The sequence below is a fragment of the Ranitomeya variabilis genome, chromosome 1 (genome assembly GCF_051348905.1).
Source record: "Ranitomeya variabilis isolate aRanVar5 chromosome 1, aRanVar5.hap1, whole genome shotgun sequence".
NCBI classification, from domain to species: Eukaryota; Metazoa; Chordata; class Amphibia; order Anura; family Dendrobatidae; genus Ranitomeya; species Ranitomeya variabilis.
In genome coordinates, this window is record NC_135232.1 from 907,084,518 (window position 1) to 907,096,567 (window position 12,050).

The 12,050-nt window shown below is 43.4% G+C and overlaps 1 protein-coding gene across 3 annotated transcripts in view; it reads left to right on the forward strand.

Annotated features, from left to right (window-relative positions):
* The window catches only part of COL25A1 (collagen type XXV alpha 1 chain), a 643,948-nt gene that overhangs the window by 607,160 nt on the left and 24,738 nt on the right, over positions 1-12,050 (forward strand). Inside the window, exon 34 of one of the 3 annotated variants that reach the window (XM_077278990.1) lies at positions 4,701-4,754. The exons of the other annotated variants lie outside the window; for them this stretch is intronic. Within the exon in view, the coding sequence (XP_077135105.1) occupies positions 4,701-4,754 (54 nt within the window). The remainder of the gene's footprint in view (positions 1-4,700; positions 4,755-12,050) is intronic. 3 annotated transcript variants of the gene reach the window in all.

Consider the following 12,050-nt stretch of genomic DNA (forward strand, 5'->3'; position numbering starts at 1 on the left):
TGATCAGTCAAGACCACCACCTGATGTTTAGCACCCTCAAGCCAATGACGCCACTCCTCGAATGCCCACTTCATCGCCAAAAGCTCCCGATTACCGACGTCATAATTTCGCTCGGCGGGCGAAAATTTTCGAGAAAAGAACGCACAAGGTCTCATCACTGAACAATCTGAACTTTTCTGCGACAAAACCGCCCCCGCTCCGATCTCGGAAGCATCAACTTCCACCTGAAAAGGAAGAGAAACATCAGGCTGGCACAACACCGGAGCAGAAGAAAAACGGCGCTTAAGCTCCCGAAAGGCCTCCACAGCAGCAGGAGACCAATCTGCAACATCAGCACCCTTTTTAGTCAAATCAGTCAAAGGCCTGACAACGCTAGAAAAACCAGTTATGAATCGACGATAAAAGTTAGCAAAGCCCAAAAATTTCTGAAGGCCCTTAAGAGAAGTCGGTTGCGTCCAGTCACAAATAGCCCGAACCTTCACAGGATCCATCTCAATAGAAGAGGGGGAAAAAATGTACCCCAAAAAAGAAATCTTCTGAACCCCAAAAACACACTTTGAACCTTTAACAAACAGAGAATTGGTCCGCAAAACCTGAAAAACCCTCCTAACTTGTTGAACATGAGATTCCCAGTCATCCGAAAAAATCAAGATATCGTCCAAATACACAATCATAAATTTATCCAGATATTCACGGAAAATATTGTGCATAAAAGACTGAAAGACCGAAGGGGCATTTGACAGACCGAAGGGGCATTTGACAGACCAAAAGGCATCACCAAATACTCAAAATGGCCCTCGGGCGTATTAAATGCGGTTTTCCACTCATCCCCCTGCTTAATTCGCACCAAATTATACGCACCGCGAAGATCAATCTTAGAGAACCACTTCGCCCCCTCAATGCGAGCAAATAAATCTGTCAGCAATGGCAAAGGATACTGATACTTGACTGTGATCTTATTCAAGAGTCTATAATCAATACAAGGTCTCAAAGAACCATCGCTTTTAGCTACGAAAAAGAACCCCGCTCCAAGAGGAGACGAAGAAGGACGAATATGTCCCCTTTCCAAGGACTCCCTAATATACTCTCGCATGGCAGCATGTTCAGGTACAGACAGATTGAATAGACGACCCTTAGGAAATTTACTGCCAGGGATCAAATCTATGGCGCAATCGCAATCTCTGTGAGGAGGAAGAGAATTAAGAGTAGATTCCTCAAAAACCTCACGATAATCAGACAAAAACTCAGGAATTTCAGAGGGAATAGATGAAGCAATGGAGACCAAAGATGTGTCCCCATGATTTCCCTGACATCCCCAGCTTAGTACAGACATTGTTTTCCAGTCAAGGACTGGGTTATGAGTTTGCAACCATGGCAATCCCAGCACCAACACATCATGTAGATTATACAGTACAAGGAAGCGAATCACCTCTTGATGGTCTGGAGTCATACGCATAGTCACTTGTGTCCAGTATTGTGGTTTATTACTAGCCAATGGTGTAGAATCAATACCCTTTAAAGGTATAGGAACTTCCAGAGGCTCTAGATCAAACCCACAGCGCCTGGCAAAGGACCAATCCATAAGACTCAAAGCGGCGCCAGAATCCACATACGCATCCGCAACAATAGAAGATAACGAACAAATTAGAGTTACAGACAAAATAAACTTGGACTGCAAAGTGCCAATAGCAGAGGATTTATCAACTTTCCTTGTTCGTTTAGAGCATGCTGATATAACATGAGTAGAATTTCCACAATAGAAGCACAAATGATTTTTGCGCCTATAAATCTGTCGTTCGCTTCTGGACAGAAAGCTATCACATTGCATACTCTGTGGTGCCTCTTCAGAAGACACCGCCAACTGGTGCACAGGTTTGCGTTCCCGTAAACGCCGATCAATCTGAATTGCCATTGTCATGGACTCATTCAGACCAGTAGGCGCAGGAAACCCCACCATGACGTCTTTTACAGCATCAGAGAGACCTTCTCTGAAAATTGCCGCCAGAGCGCACTCATTCCACTGAGTAAGCACAGACCATTTTCGAAATTTTTGGCAATATATTTCGGCTTCATCTTGCCCCTGAGAGAGGGCTATTAGGGCTTTCTCAGCCTGAATCTCCAAATTTGGTTCCTCATAAAGCAACCCCAAAGCCAGAAAAAACGCATCCACATTGAGCAACGCAGGATCCCCTGGTGCCAATGAAAATGCCCAATTTTGGGGGTCACCCCGCAGTAAAGAAATAACAATTTTTACTTGCTGGGCAGGATCTCCAGCAGAATGAGATCTCAGCGAAAGAAACAATTTACAATTGTATTTAAAATTTAGAAAACAAGATCGATCTCCAGAAAAAAACTCCGGTATAGGAATTTTAGGTTCAGACCGAGGAGCATGTAACAAAAAATCTTGTATATTCTGAACTTTAGAGGCAAGATTATACAAATTGGTAGCCAGACTCTGGGGATCCATATTTCAACAGATAAAGTCTGAGCCATTCAGGGGTTAAGAGGAGAGGAAAACAGGAGACTGCAATTAGAGCTGGAGTGCAACTTCAGAGGAAAAAAAAAAAGGTTTCACAGTTCCTTTTCTCTCCTGCTTCAGCCTATAGATTAAACATTTGGGCTGGCCATACTGTTATGGTTTCCAATGGCAAGGAAACATCAGAAGCACAGAATAAACGGACAAGCTCTCGGGTGATGGAAACTAGAGCTGACCGCGATGCTAAACCTACACACCACACTAGAAGTAGCCAGGGGGCATTCCTGCGTTGTCTCTAGATGCCGCGCGCCAGCCGGAGAACTAACTACCCCTGGTAGAAGAAAACACAGTCCTGGCTTGCCTCCAGAGAATGTCCCCACAGGAGATAGCAGCCCCCCACATATAATAACGGTGAGAGCAGATGAAAAGACACACGTAGTATGAAAGCAGATTTAGCACAGAGAGGCCCGCTAACTAAATAGCAGAAAGATACAACAGAGGACTTCGCGGTCAGCTGCAAAACCCTTCAAAACACCATCCTGAAATTACCTTAACTCATGTGACAACTCATGCCACTGGAGTGGTAATTTCAGCCCAACAAGAGCTTCCAGCTGCAGAGATTCACATAAGTGCAAACTGGACAAAACATACAAAAATAGACTTAAGGACTAAAGTGTCCAACTTAGCTGAGCAGAAAACTGGGAGCAGGAACATGCAACAGAATCACTCTGGATACATTGATGGCCAGCATTAGAATGACTGAGGAGCAAGGTTAAATAGGATACTCCCACATCCTGATAGGAACAGGTGAACTGAGAAGGCAAAGCTTGCAGGACACCAGTACCACAAGAGACCACCGGGGGAGCCCACGAACCGAATCACAACAGTGGTCATCTTTTCATGCATTGCCCTTGCTCCTGCATTTGACCCTTCAAAATTAATGCATTCCACACTTTAGACTAATACAATGCACACACTGAGGCACCAGTTACTGTATAGAGTAAGGGAGGGCTTTATCTTATGATGGATGGCACTACACATAATAAGAGAGGATGTTTTCATTTTTGCTGGTGCTATACATAATAAGGAAGAAGAATGTGTTAAGGAATGGCGCTAAGCATAATAACTGTAATACACATATTAAGGAAGGAGACTATGTAATGGATGGTGCTATACATAATAAGGGAGAACACTGTAATAATGGATGGACCAATATGTGTAATAAGTAAGGGTACTGTCACACAGTGGCACTTTGGTCGCTACAACGGCATGATCCGTGACGTTCCAGCAATATAGTTACGATATCGCTGTGTCTGACACGCTACTGCGATCAGGGACCCCGCTGAGAATCGTACGTCGTAGCAGATCGTTTGAAACTTTCTTTCGTCGCTGGATCTCCCGCTGTGGCGGCATAATCGCAGCGTGTAACAAAGGTGTGCACGATATTCCCAATGTCCCGTATGACTTCTACATCGCAACTACGTCATGAAATTATCACTCCAGCGCCGTGCATTGCAAAGTGTGACCGCAGTCTACGACGCTGGAGCGATAATCAAGCGACGCTGCAACGTCACGGATCGTGCCGTCGGAGCGATCAAAGTGCCACTGTGTGACAGTACCCTAAAGACAGTATTTAATAGTGGACAGCACTATAGATAATAAGTGAGAATACTATGCAATAAAGGAAAGTGCTATACATTATAAGCAAGGATACTCCTCTATGGAGGCGTGTCTTAGATGCGTAGATGTGCACATTGGCGTAAGGACACTATAGATGATGAAAAAAACTATTTTTCTATTAAACCGGCACCATACCTGATCTCATGGCATGCCAATAACTGGAGAGCTGCATGAACTAATTTGCAAGCTCCTTCCTTGGTTGCCCAATGCTACAGTCAGATTTTAGTGCAGATCATTTAATCATTGGCACCCCAGAGTTTTGGCAACTAGATGGTAGCCCAGATTGACCTCATTATAATCCTCCAATGTTTTGATGAAATCTACATTCACTGTCTATAGGATAGTGATCGCACATGCTGACTACTACTCCATTTACAAAGGGAATTAGGGCCCATCGTTCACAGGATATACTTGCCCTCTAGTGATCATACATTTATCATCTATCCTGTGGAAAAGTGACATGTTGTTTATGGACAACCCTTTAGTTCCCTGCAATCTATCCAGTGCATAAAGTTAGACAAGGTAATTTTGTATATTGTTTCAGGGTTTTCCTGGTCCTCGAGGAGAGAAAGGAGACCCCGGAGAAAGGGGAGAAAAGGTGACCAGAGTGTTATGTGGATGTTAACATTGCAAGTGTGTCCCTGAATTTACTTGACTTTATCATAGGTTTAATAAATCTAATCTTTTTCCTGTGTGCCAAACACTAGTGATCGCTTGGACTATGAGCATTGCCCTTAGAACTTTCCCCAAAGCTGGGATAGCAACTTCCCAGTGTGCTTAGTCATTTATACATGTTGACAAAGATACTGGGACAAGCAATTATTGCTATCAGTAAATTGCACAAAGAACTAATTGTTTTATTACTGTGTCCATTAATTGAAGTTTAAAAAAAATAAAATAACTACAAACATACACCTTAAAAGAAACCTGTCAGCAGGATTATGTACAGTAACCTACAGACAGTGTCAGGTTGGCCCCATTATACTGGTTAAAATGATACCTTGGTTGATGAAATCCATCTTTATTTTCAGTTTTGAGTTAATGATATGCTCGTGCTCCGGGATTGCCTGTGGGTTTTTTTCATGTGGTGCTCTGATTACATATTCATACTGATGGCTTCTGTCAGGTCACTGATTCCTCACTGACCTGCCCCCTATTTTACATACTGAATATTATACTGTATGTATTGAAAAAAAATCACCTTCAGCAGGCAGGCGCCGCCTCTTGCGCTGCAGCATGATCGCATGTGCAATGTGCATTTCATTATTTTATTTGCTGGTATAAATAAATTTAGAAAAAAAAAGGGTCTGCGCATGCGCAGTAACATCTATTGACGGTACAATAGATGCTACTGTGCAGGCTCTGGCGGCGCCATCTTGGTAGAGAAAAAAAATAGTCTCCACCAAGATGGCTCTGCTGGCGCTTGCACAGTAGCATCTATCAGATTGCCAATAGATGCTACTGCGCATGCATGGCTGGCGCCATTTTGAGACAGAATTATTTTTCTGAATTTATTTATACCAGCAAATAAAATAGTTACAGTGAGGAAAAAAGTACAGTATTTAGTCAGCCACCAATTGTGCAAGTTCTCCCACTTAAAAAGATGAGAGAAGCCTGTAATTGACATCATAGGTAGACCACAACTACTGTATGAGAGTGAAAATGAGAAAACAAATCCAGAAAATCACTTTGTCTGATTTGGCAAGATTTATTTAGCAAATTATGGTGGAAAATAAGTATTTGGTCATTAACAAAAGCCCATCTCAATATTTTGTTATATATCCTTTGTTTGCAATGACAGAGGTCAAACGTTTTCTATAAGTCTTCACCCTGTTGGTGGTATGTTGGCCCATTCCTCCATGCAGATCTCCTCTAGAGCAGTGATGTTTTGGGCCTGTCGCTGGCAACACGGACTTTCCTCTCCCTCCAAAAGTTTTCTATGGGGTTGAGATCTGGAGACTGACTAGGCCACTCCAGGACCTTCATATGATTCTTATGAAGCCACTCCTTCATTGCCCTGGCAGTGTGCTTGGGATCATTATCATGCTGAGAGACCCATCCATGTTTCATCGTCAATGCCCTTGCTGATGAAAGGAGGTTTGCACTCAAAATCTCACGATTCATGGCCCCATTCATTCTTTCATGTGCATGGATCAGTCATCCTGGTCCCTTTGCAGAGAAACAGCCCCAAGGCATGATGTTGCCACCCCCATGCTTCAGAGTAGGTATGGAGTTCTTTGGATGCAACTCAGCATTCTGTCTCCTCCAAAAACAACGAGTTTTGTTTCTACCAAACAGTTCTACTTTTGTTTCATCAGCCCATATGACATTCTTCCAATAATCTTCTGGATAATCCAAATGCTCTCTAGCAAACTTCAGACGGGCCCGGACATATACTGGCTTAAGCAGGGGGACACATCTGTAGTGCAGGATCTGAGTCCCTGGTTGCATAGTGTGTTACTGATGGTAGCCTTTGTTACGGTGGTTCCAGCTCTTATGCATGTCATTCACTAGATCCACCTGTGTGGTTCTGGGATTTTTGCTCACCATTCTTGTGATCATTTTGACCCCACGGGGTGAGATCTTGCATGGAGCCCCAGATTGAGGGAGATTATCAGTGGTCTTGTATGTCTTCCATTTTCTTACTATTGCTCCCACAGTTGATTTCATCACACCAAGCTGCTTGCCTATTGCAGATTCTGTCTTCCCAGCCTGGTGCAGGGCTACAATTTTGTTTCTGGTGTCCTTCGACAGCTTATTGGTCTTCACCATAGTGGAGTTTGGAGTGTGACTGTTTGAGGTTGTGGATAGGTGTCTTTTATACTGATAACAAGTTCAAACAGGTGCCATTACTACCATTAATGAATGGAGGACAGAGGAGCCTCTTAAAGAAGAAGTTACAGGTCTGGGAGAGCCATTAATCTTGCATATTTTTTAGGTGACCAAATACTTATTTTCCATCATAATTTGCTAAATAAATCTTGCCAAATCAGACAAGTTGATTTTCTGGATTTGTTTTCTCATTTTGACTCTCATAGTTGTGGTCTACCTATGATGTCAATTACAGGCCTCTCTCATCTTTTTAAGTGGGAGAACTTGCACAATTGGTCACTGACTAAATACTTTTTTTCCCACTGTAAATGCACATTCTACATGCGGTCATGCTGCAGCACAGACGCCGCCTGCTGAAGGTGATTTTTTTTTTCAATACATATAATATTCAGTATGTAAAAGAGGGGGCAGCTCACTGAGGGATCAGTGACCTGTCAGACGTCATACTAATGAATACCTAATCGGAGCACCACATGAAGACCCCCCCACAAGGCCTCACCAGAGCACAAGAATCTCATTGTTAGGGGTCGAGTTCCCGCCTTTGCACAGGGGGAGTCTCGAACCATCTCTTTTGCGGTCTCCCATTCTTATCCAGCCGCAGTGGAGCCTGCTCAGTGGAGACATCAGTCTCAGCATCTGGCTCAGCCTGATATTATTATTATTATTATTATTATTATTATTATTATTATTATTATTATTATTTATTTATATAGCACCAGTAATTCGATGGTGCTGTACATCAGAAGGGGTTACATCAAAATACAAATATCACTTGCAGTAAACAAAACTAACAACGACAAACTGGTACAGAGGGAAGAGGACCCTGCCCTTGCGGGCTTACATTCTACAGGATTATGGGGAAGGAGACAGTAGGTCGAGGGTTGCAGTAGCTCCAATAGTGTTGAGGTGGCCGTGTGGTCTTTACAGGCTGTAAGCTTCTTTGAAGAGATGGGTTTTCAGGTTTCTTTTGAAGGATCCAAAAGTCGTGGATAACCGGATGTGTTGGGGCACTGAATTCCAGAGGATGGGTGATATTCGGGAGAAGATACTGTGCGGATGGTTACTGCTTCTTTTCCAGGCTCAGCCATTGTAGCCAGTACTGGTCAGCGGCGAGCAGACATCTCTGGGACTAAGTCCTGCTTTTCCCCTTCTGAGCATGCCCAAGGTAAGACCTCTCATTGGAGGTCAGGGGTCACATGCTCAGGTACTGCAACAGCTCTCATTGGTCCTCTAGGAAGGTCCTGAAGTTGCTCAGGTACTGTGGCAGCTCCCATTGGTCCTCTAGGAAGGTCCTGAAGTTGCTGCAGCTATAAAAGGTTATGGCCGCACGGCCATGCGCTAGGATCAGCTTATGTCATGAGCTTTTGCTATTTGCTATTCAGTGGTCTTGTCTGCTTGTGGTCAGGGTCCGGCTGAAATAATCCACTAGAATACCAGCATCTCCGGTGAGGAGTTTTGTATGGTGAATTCAGGGCTGGCGTAAAGCCATTAGAATTCCGGCTCCACCGGAGAGGAGGTGTTTGTGTGCTTGCTACCCTTGTTCCCCTGTGACGCTAACAGGGCACAGCGTTTTCCCTTCTGTGCGACTCTGAGAAGTAACAGAGTTCGCTTATACTGCCATATTTTGCCTCCATTTGCTAGCAGCAGGTTTGTCTCCTGCACGGTGGACCTTGGGCTGCGAACGCACCAATAATTATATCTAAATATACTCGGTACATTCCGCCAGCCCTTACACTCATTATTTCAAAACTGAAAATAAAGATTAAATAACAACCACAAGACGGATTTCATCAACCCAGGTATCATTTTAATCAGTATAACGGTGCCAACCTGACAGTGTCTGTAGGTTACTCAGCACAATCCTGCTAATAGGTTCCCTTTAACAATCTGATGCCATAATATTCTCTTCCTACATCTTAATTTTCCAAATCGGCACTAGGTCCATCTTAGCAACTGAACATTTCTAGTAATCGTCATAAGGGCTAGTGTGTCTAAGGGTGCTGTTTAGAAAGTATAAATTTAAGCTTACAGTCCAGATTGAATTTTAATATAGTTAGGAGAAATTTGGTGCTGGGAATATAATAACTGTGCTTTAAAAATGTTGCGTAAGCTGTTAGCACACTGTGCTTTTATACTTATGTTTTCGTCTTATAATTACAAAGCTGTTATGGCATTTATAAAGCACTAATTTGCTGTATTTCCAATGAAAAGAAATAAATGAATAGTAAAAATTACTAACATTGAGATACACTGCTCAAAATAATAAAGGGAACACTAAAATCCCACATCCTAGGTTGTCACTGAATGAAATATTCCAGTTGTAAATCTTTATTCATTACATAGTGGAATGTGTTGAGAACAATAAAACCTAAAAATTATCAACATAAATCACAACTAATATCCCACAGATGTCTGGAGTTGGAATGATGCTCAAAAGCAAAGCGGAAAATGAAGTTACAGGCTGATCCAACTTCAATGGAAATGCCTCAAGACAAAGAAATGATGCTCAGTAGTGTGTGTGGCTTTCATGTGCCTGTATGACCTCCCTACAACACCTGGGCATGCTCCTGATGAGGCAGCAGATGGTCTTCTGAGGGATCTCCTCCTCCCAGGCCTGGACTAAAGCATCGGCCAACTCCTGGACAGTCAGTGGTGCAACGTGACGTTTGTGGATGTTGCGGGACATGTCCCAGATGTGTTCAATCGGATTCAGGTCTGGGGAATTGGCAGGCCTTCATCTTGCAGGAACTGCTGACACACTCCAACCACTTGAGGTCTGGCATTGGCCTGCATTAGGAGGAACCCATGGCCAACCGTACCAGCATATGGTCTCACAAGGGGTCTGAGGATCTCATCTCGATACCTAATGGCAGTCAGGCTACCTCTGGCGAGCACATGGAGGGCTGTGCAGCCCTCCAAAGAAATGCCACCCCACACCATTACTGACCCACTGCCAAAGCAGTCAGGCTGAAGGATGTTGCAGATCGCTCTCCACGGCGTCTCCAGACTCTTCTGTCACATCTGTCACATGTGCTCAGTGTAAACCTGCTTTCATCTGTGAAGAGCACAGGGCTCCAGTGGCGAATTTGCCAATCCTGGTGTTCTGTGGCAAATGCCAAGCATCCTGCATGGTGTTGGGCTGTGAGCACAACCCCCATCTGTGGATGTCGGGCACTCAGACCATCCTCATGGAGTCAGGTCCAAACCGTTTGTGCAGACACATGCACATTTGTGGTCTGCTGGAGGTCATTTTGAAGGGCTCTGGCAGTGCTCCTCCTGTTCCTCCTTGCATAAGTGCTGAGGTAGCGGTCCTGCTGCTGGGTTGTTGCCATCCTACAGCCCCCTCCACGTCTCCTGGTGTACTGGCCTGTCTCCTGGTAGCGCCTCCAGCCTCTGGACACTACGCTGACAGACACAGCAAACCTTCTTGCCACAGCTCGCATTGATGTACCATCCTGGATGAGCTGCACTACCAGAGCCACTTGTATGGGTTGTAAAGTCCGTCTCATGCTACCACGAGTGTGAAAGCACAACCAGCATTCAAAAGTGACCAAAACATCGGCCAGAAAGCATTGGTACTGAGATGTGGTCTGTGGTCCCCACCTGCAGAAACACTCCTTTATTGAGTGTGTCTTGATAATTGCCAATAATTTCCATCTGTTGTCTATTCCATTTGCACAACAGCATGTGAAATTGATTGTCAAACAGTGTTGCTTCCTAAGTGGACAGTTTGATTTCCCAGAAGTTTGATTTACCTGGAGTTATATTTTGTTGTTTAAGTGTTCCCTTTATTTTTTTGAGCAGTGTATATTACTAATACATATGTAGCCAATTTTATTAAAATAGTCAAGCTATGGTCATTGAGGCAGTCTGTGAACCCAAAGTAACAATATAATCTACACACATAGCCTATAGCCCCTTTAAAAATTGCATCTTAATAGTATGTGCAGATGAGTTTTCTTAGGTTTTGAAAAGGATGAGATTTCAAGCTGAAACTTCATCCTTTTTTATGGACTTTAAAGACAGCAAGTCATTTTGACATTGCTGTGAATATGTTCATTATTTTTAACATGTATTGTTTATTTTAATGTTGCATGCACATACCCTAAGTGTTGTAGTTGCTGCCTGTGTTCAGCAGAAGCTGAAGTGTAATGAAATAGGCTAATGATGGCATGACCTCGCCTCCATCACTTGTGATTGATAGCACTGGCTTGACTGAATAGATGATTTTGTAGAGAGAAACTCTGGAAAGTCTGTGCTGTCAGCCACAAGTGACAGAGGCAGGTGTATTAAAAACCAATGGGCATAGCAGTACACCTGATTAAAATTCAGTCTCTGCAGTACAGAGGCACATAACACTTTACACTATGGATGCAATTTTTTTATAGGAGCTATATACTCTAGAAGACTATGTGCCAAGTTTATACTGTTAGTTTGCACTGACAGGCATTATTTAAAGGTAACCTGCCACTGATACATGCTGCCCAAACGGTGGACAGCCTGTGTCAGCCACTGGCTGTAGTATCCCAGCCATGTATAAGAACATACTTTTAGAAGCTTCTCCCCGCCTGTTGACAGTGACTAGTAAGCCTCTGCCTATATTCTCTGTAAGTTACAGAATATATCACTGGTGTTCTGTATAGTGACATTGAAGCATCACATGACTATAGGAGTCAGTAGTACGGTTATTCTTTACAACCCCCTGGGCTAAGGGCAATCCAAGCAGTAAGGGGACTAGTCATTTTCAAAACTTTATGTCATCAGCAATTTCTCTTATTAGAAATTTAGACAATAATGGCTGGGATATGCCCTATCGCCAAGACGAATCTAATCACTAACACTGCCATTCGCTAAAATCTAAAGGAGTTGTCTGGTTTAGAAAACACATCCTAAGGCTAGGTGCACAAGAGCGTATCTTTTGTAATCTGATCAAATCGGATCGATTATGCAAATGTGTGATCTGATTCTCTTAGATAAGGAGAAGATGGAGAAAAAAATCTTCATCTTCTCCATTCTGTAAGTGTGCAGAAATTGGATCTTACCTAGATGTCATCCGAGTGCA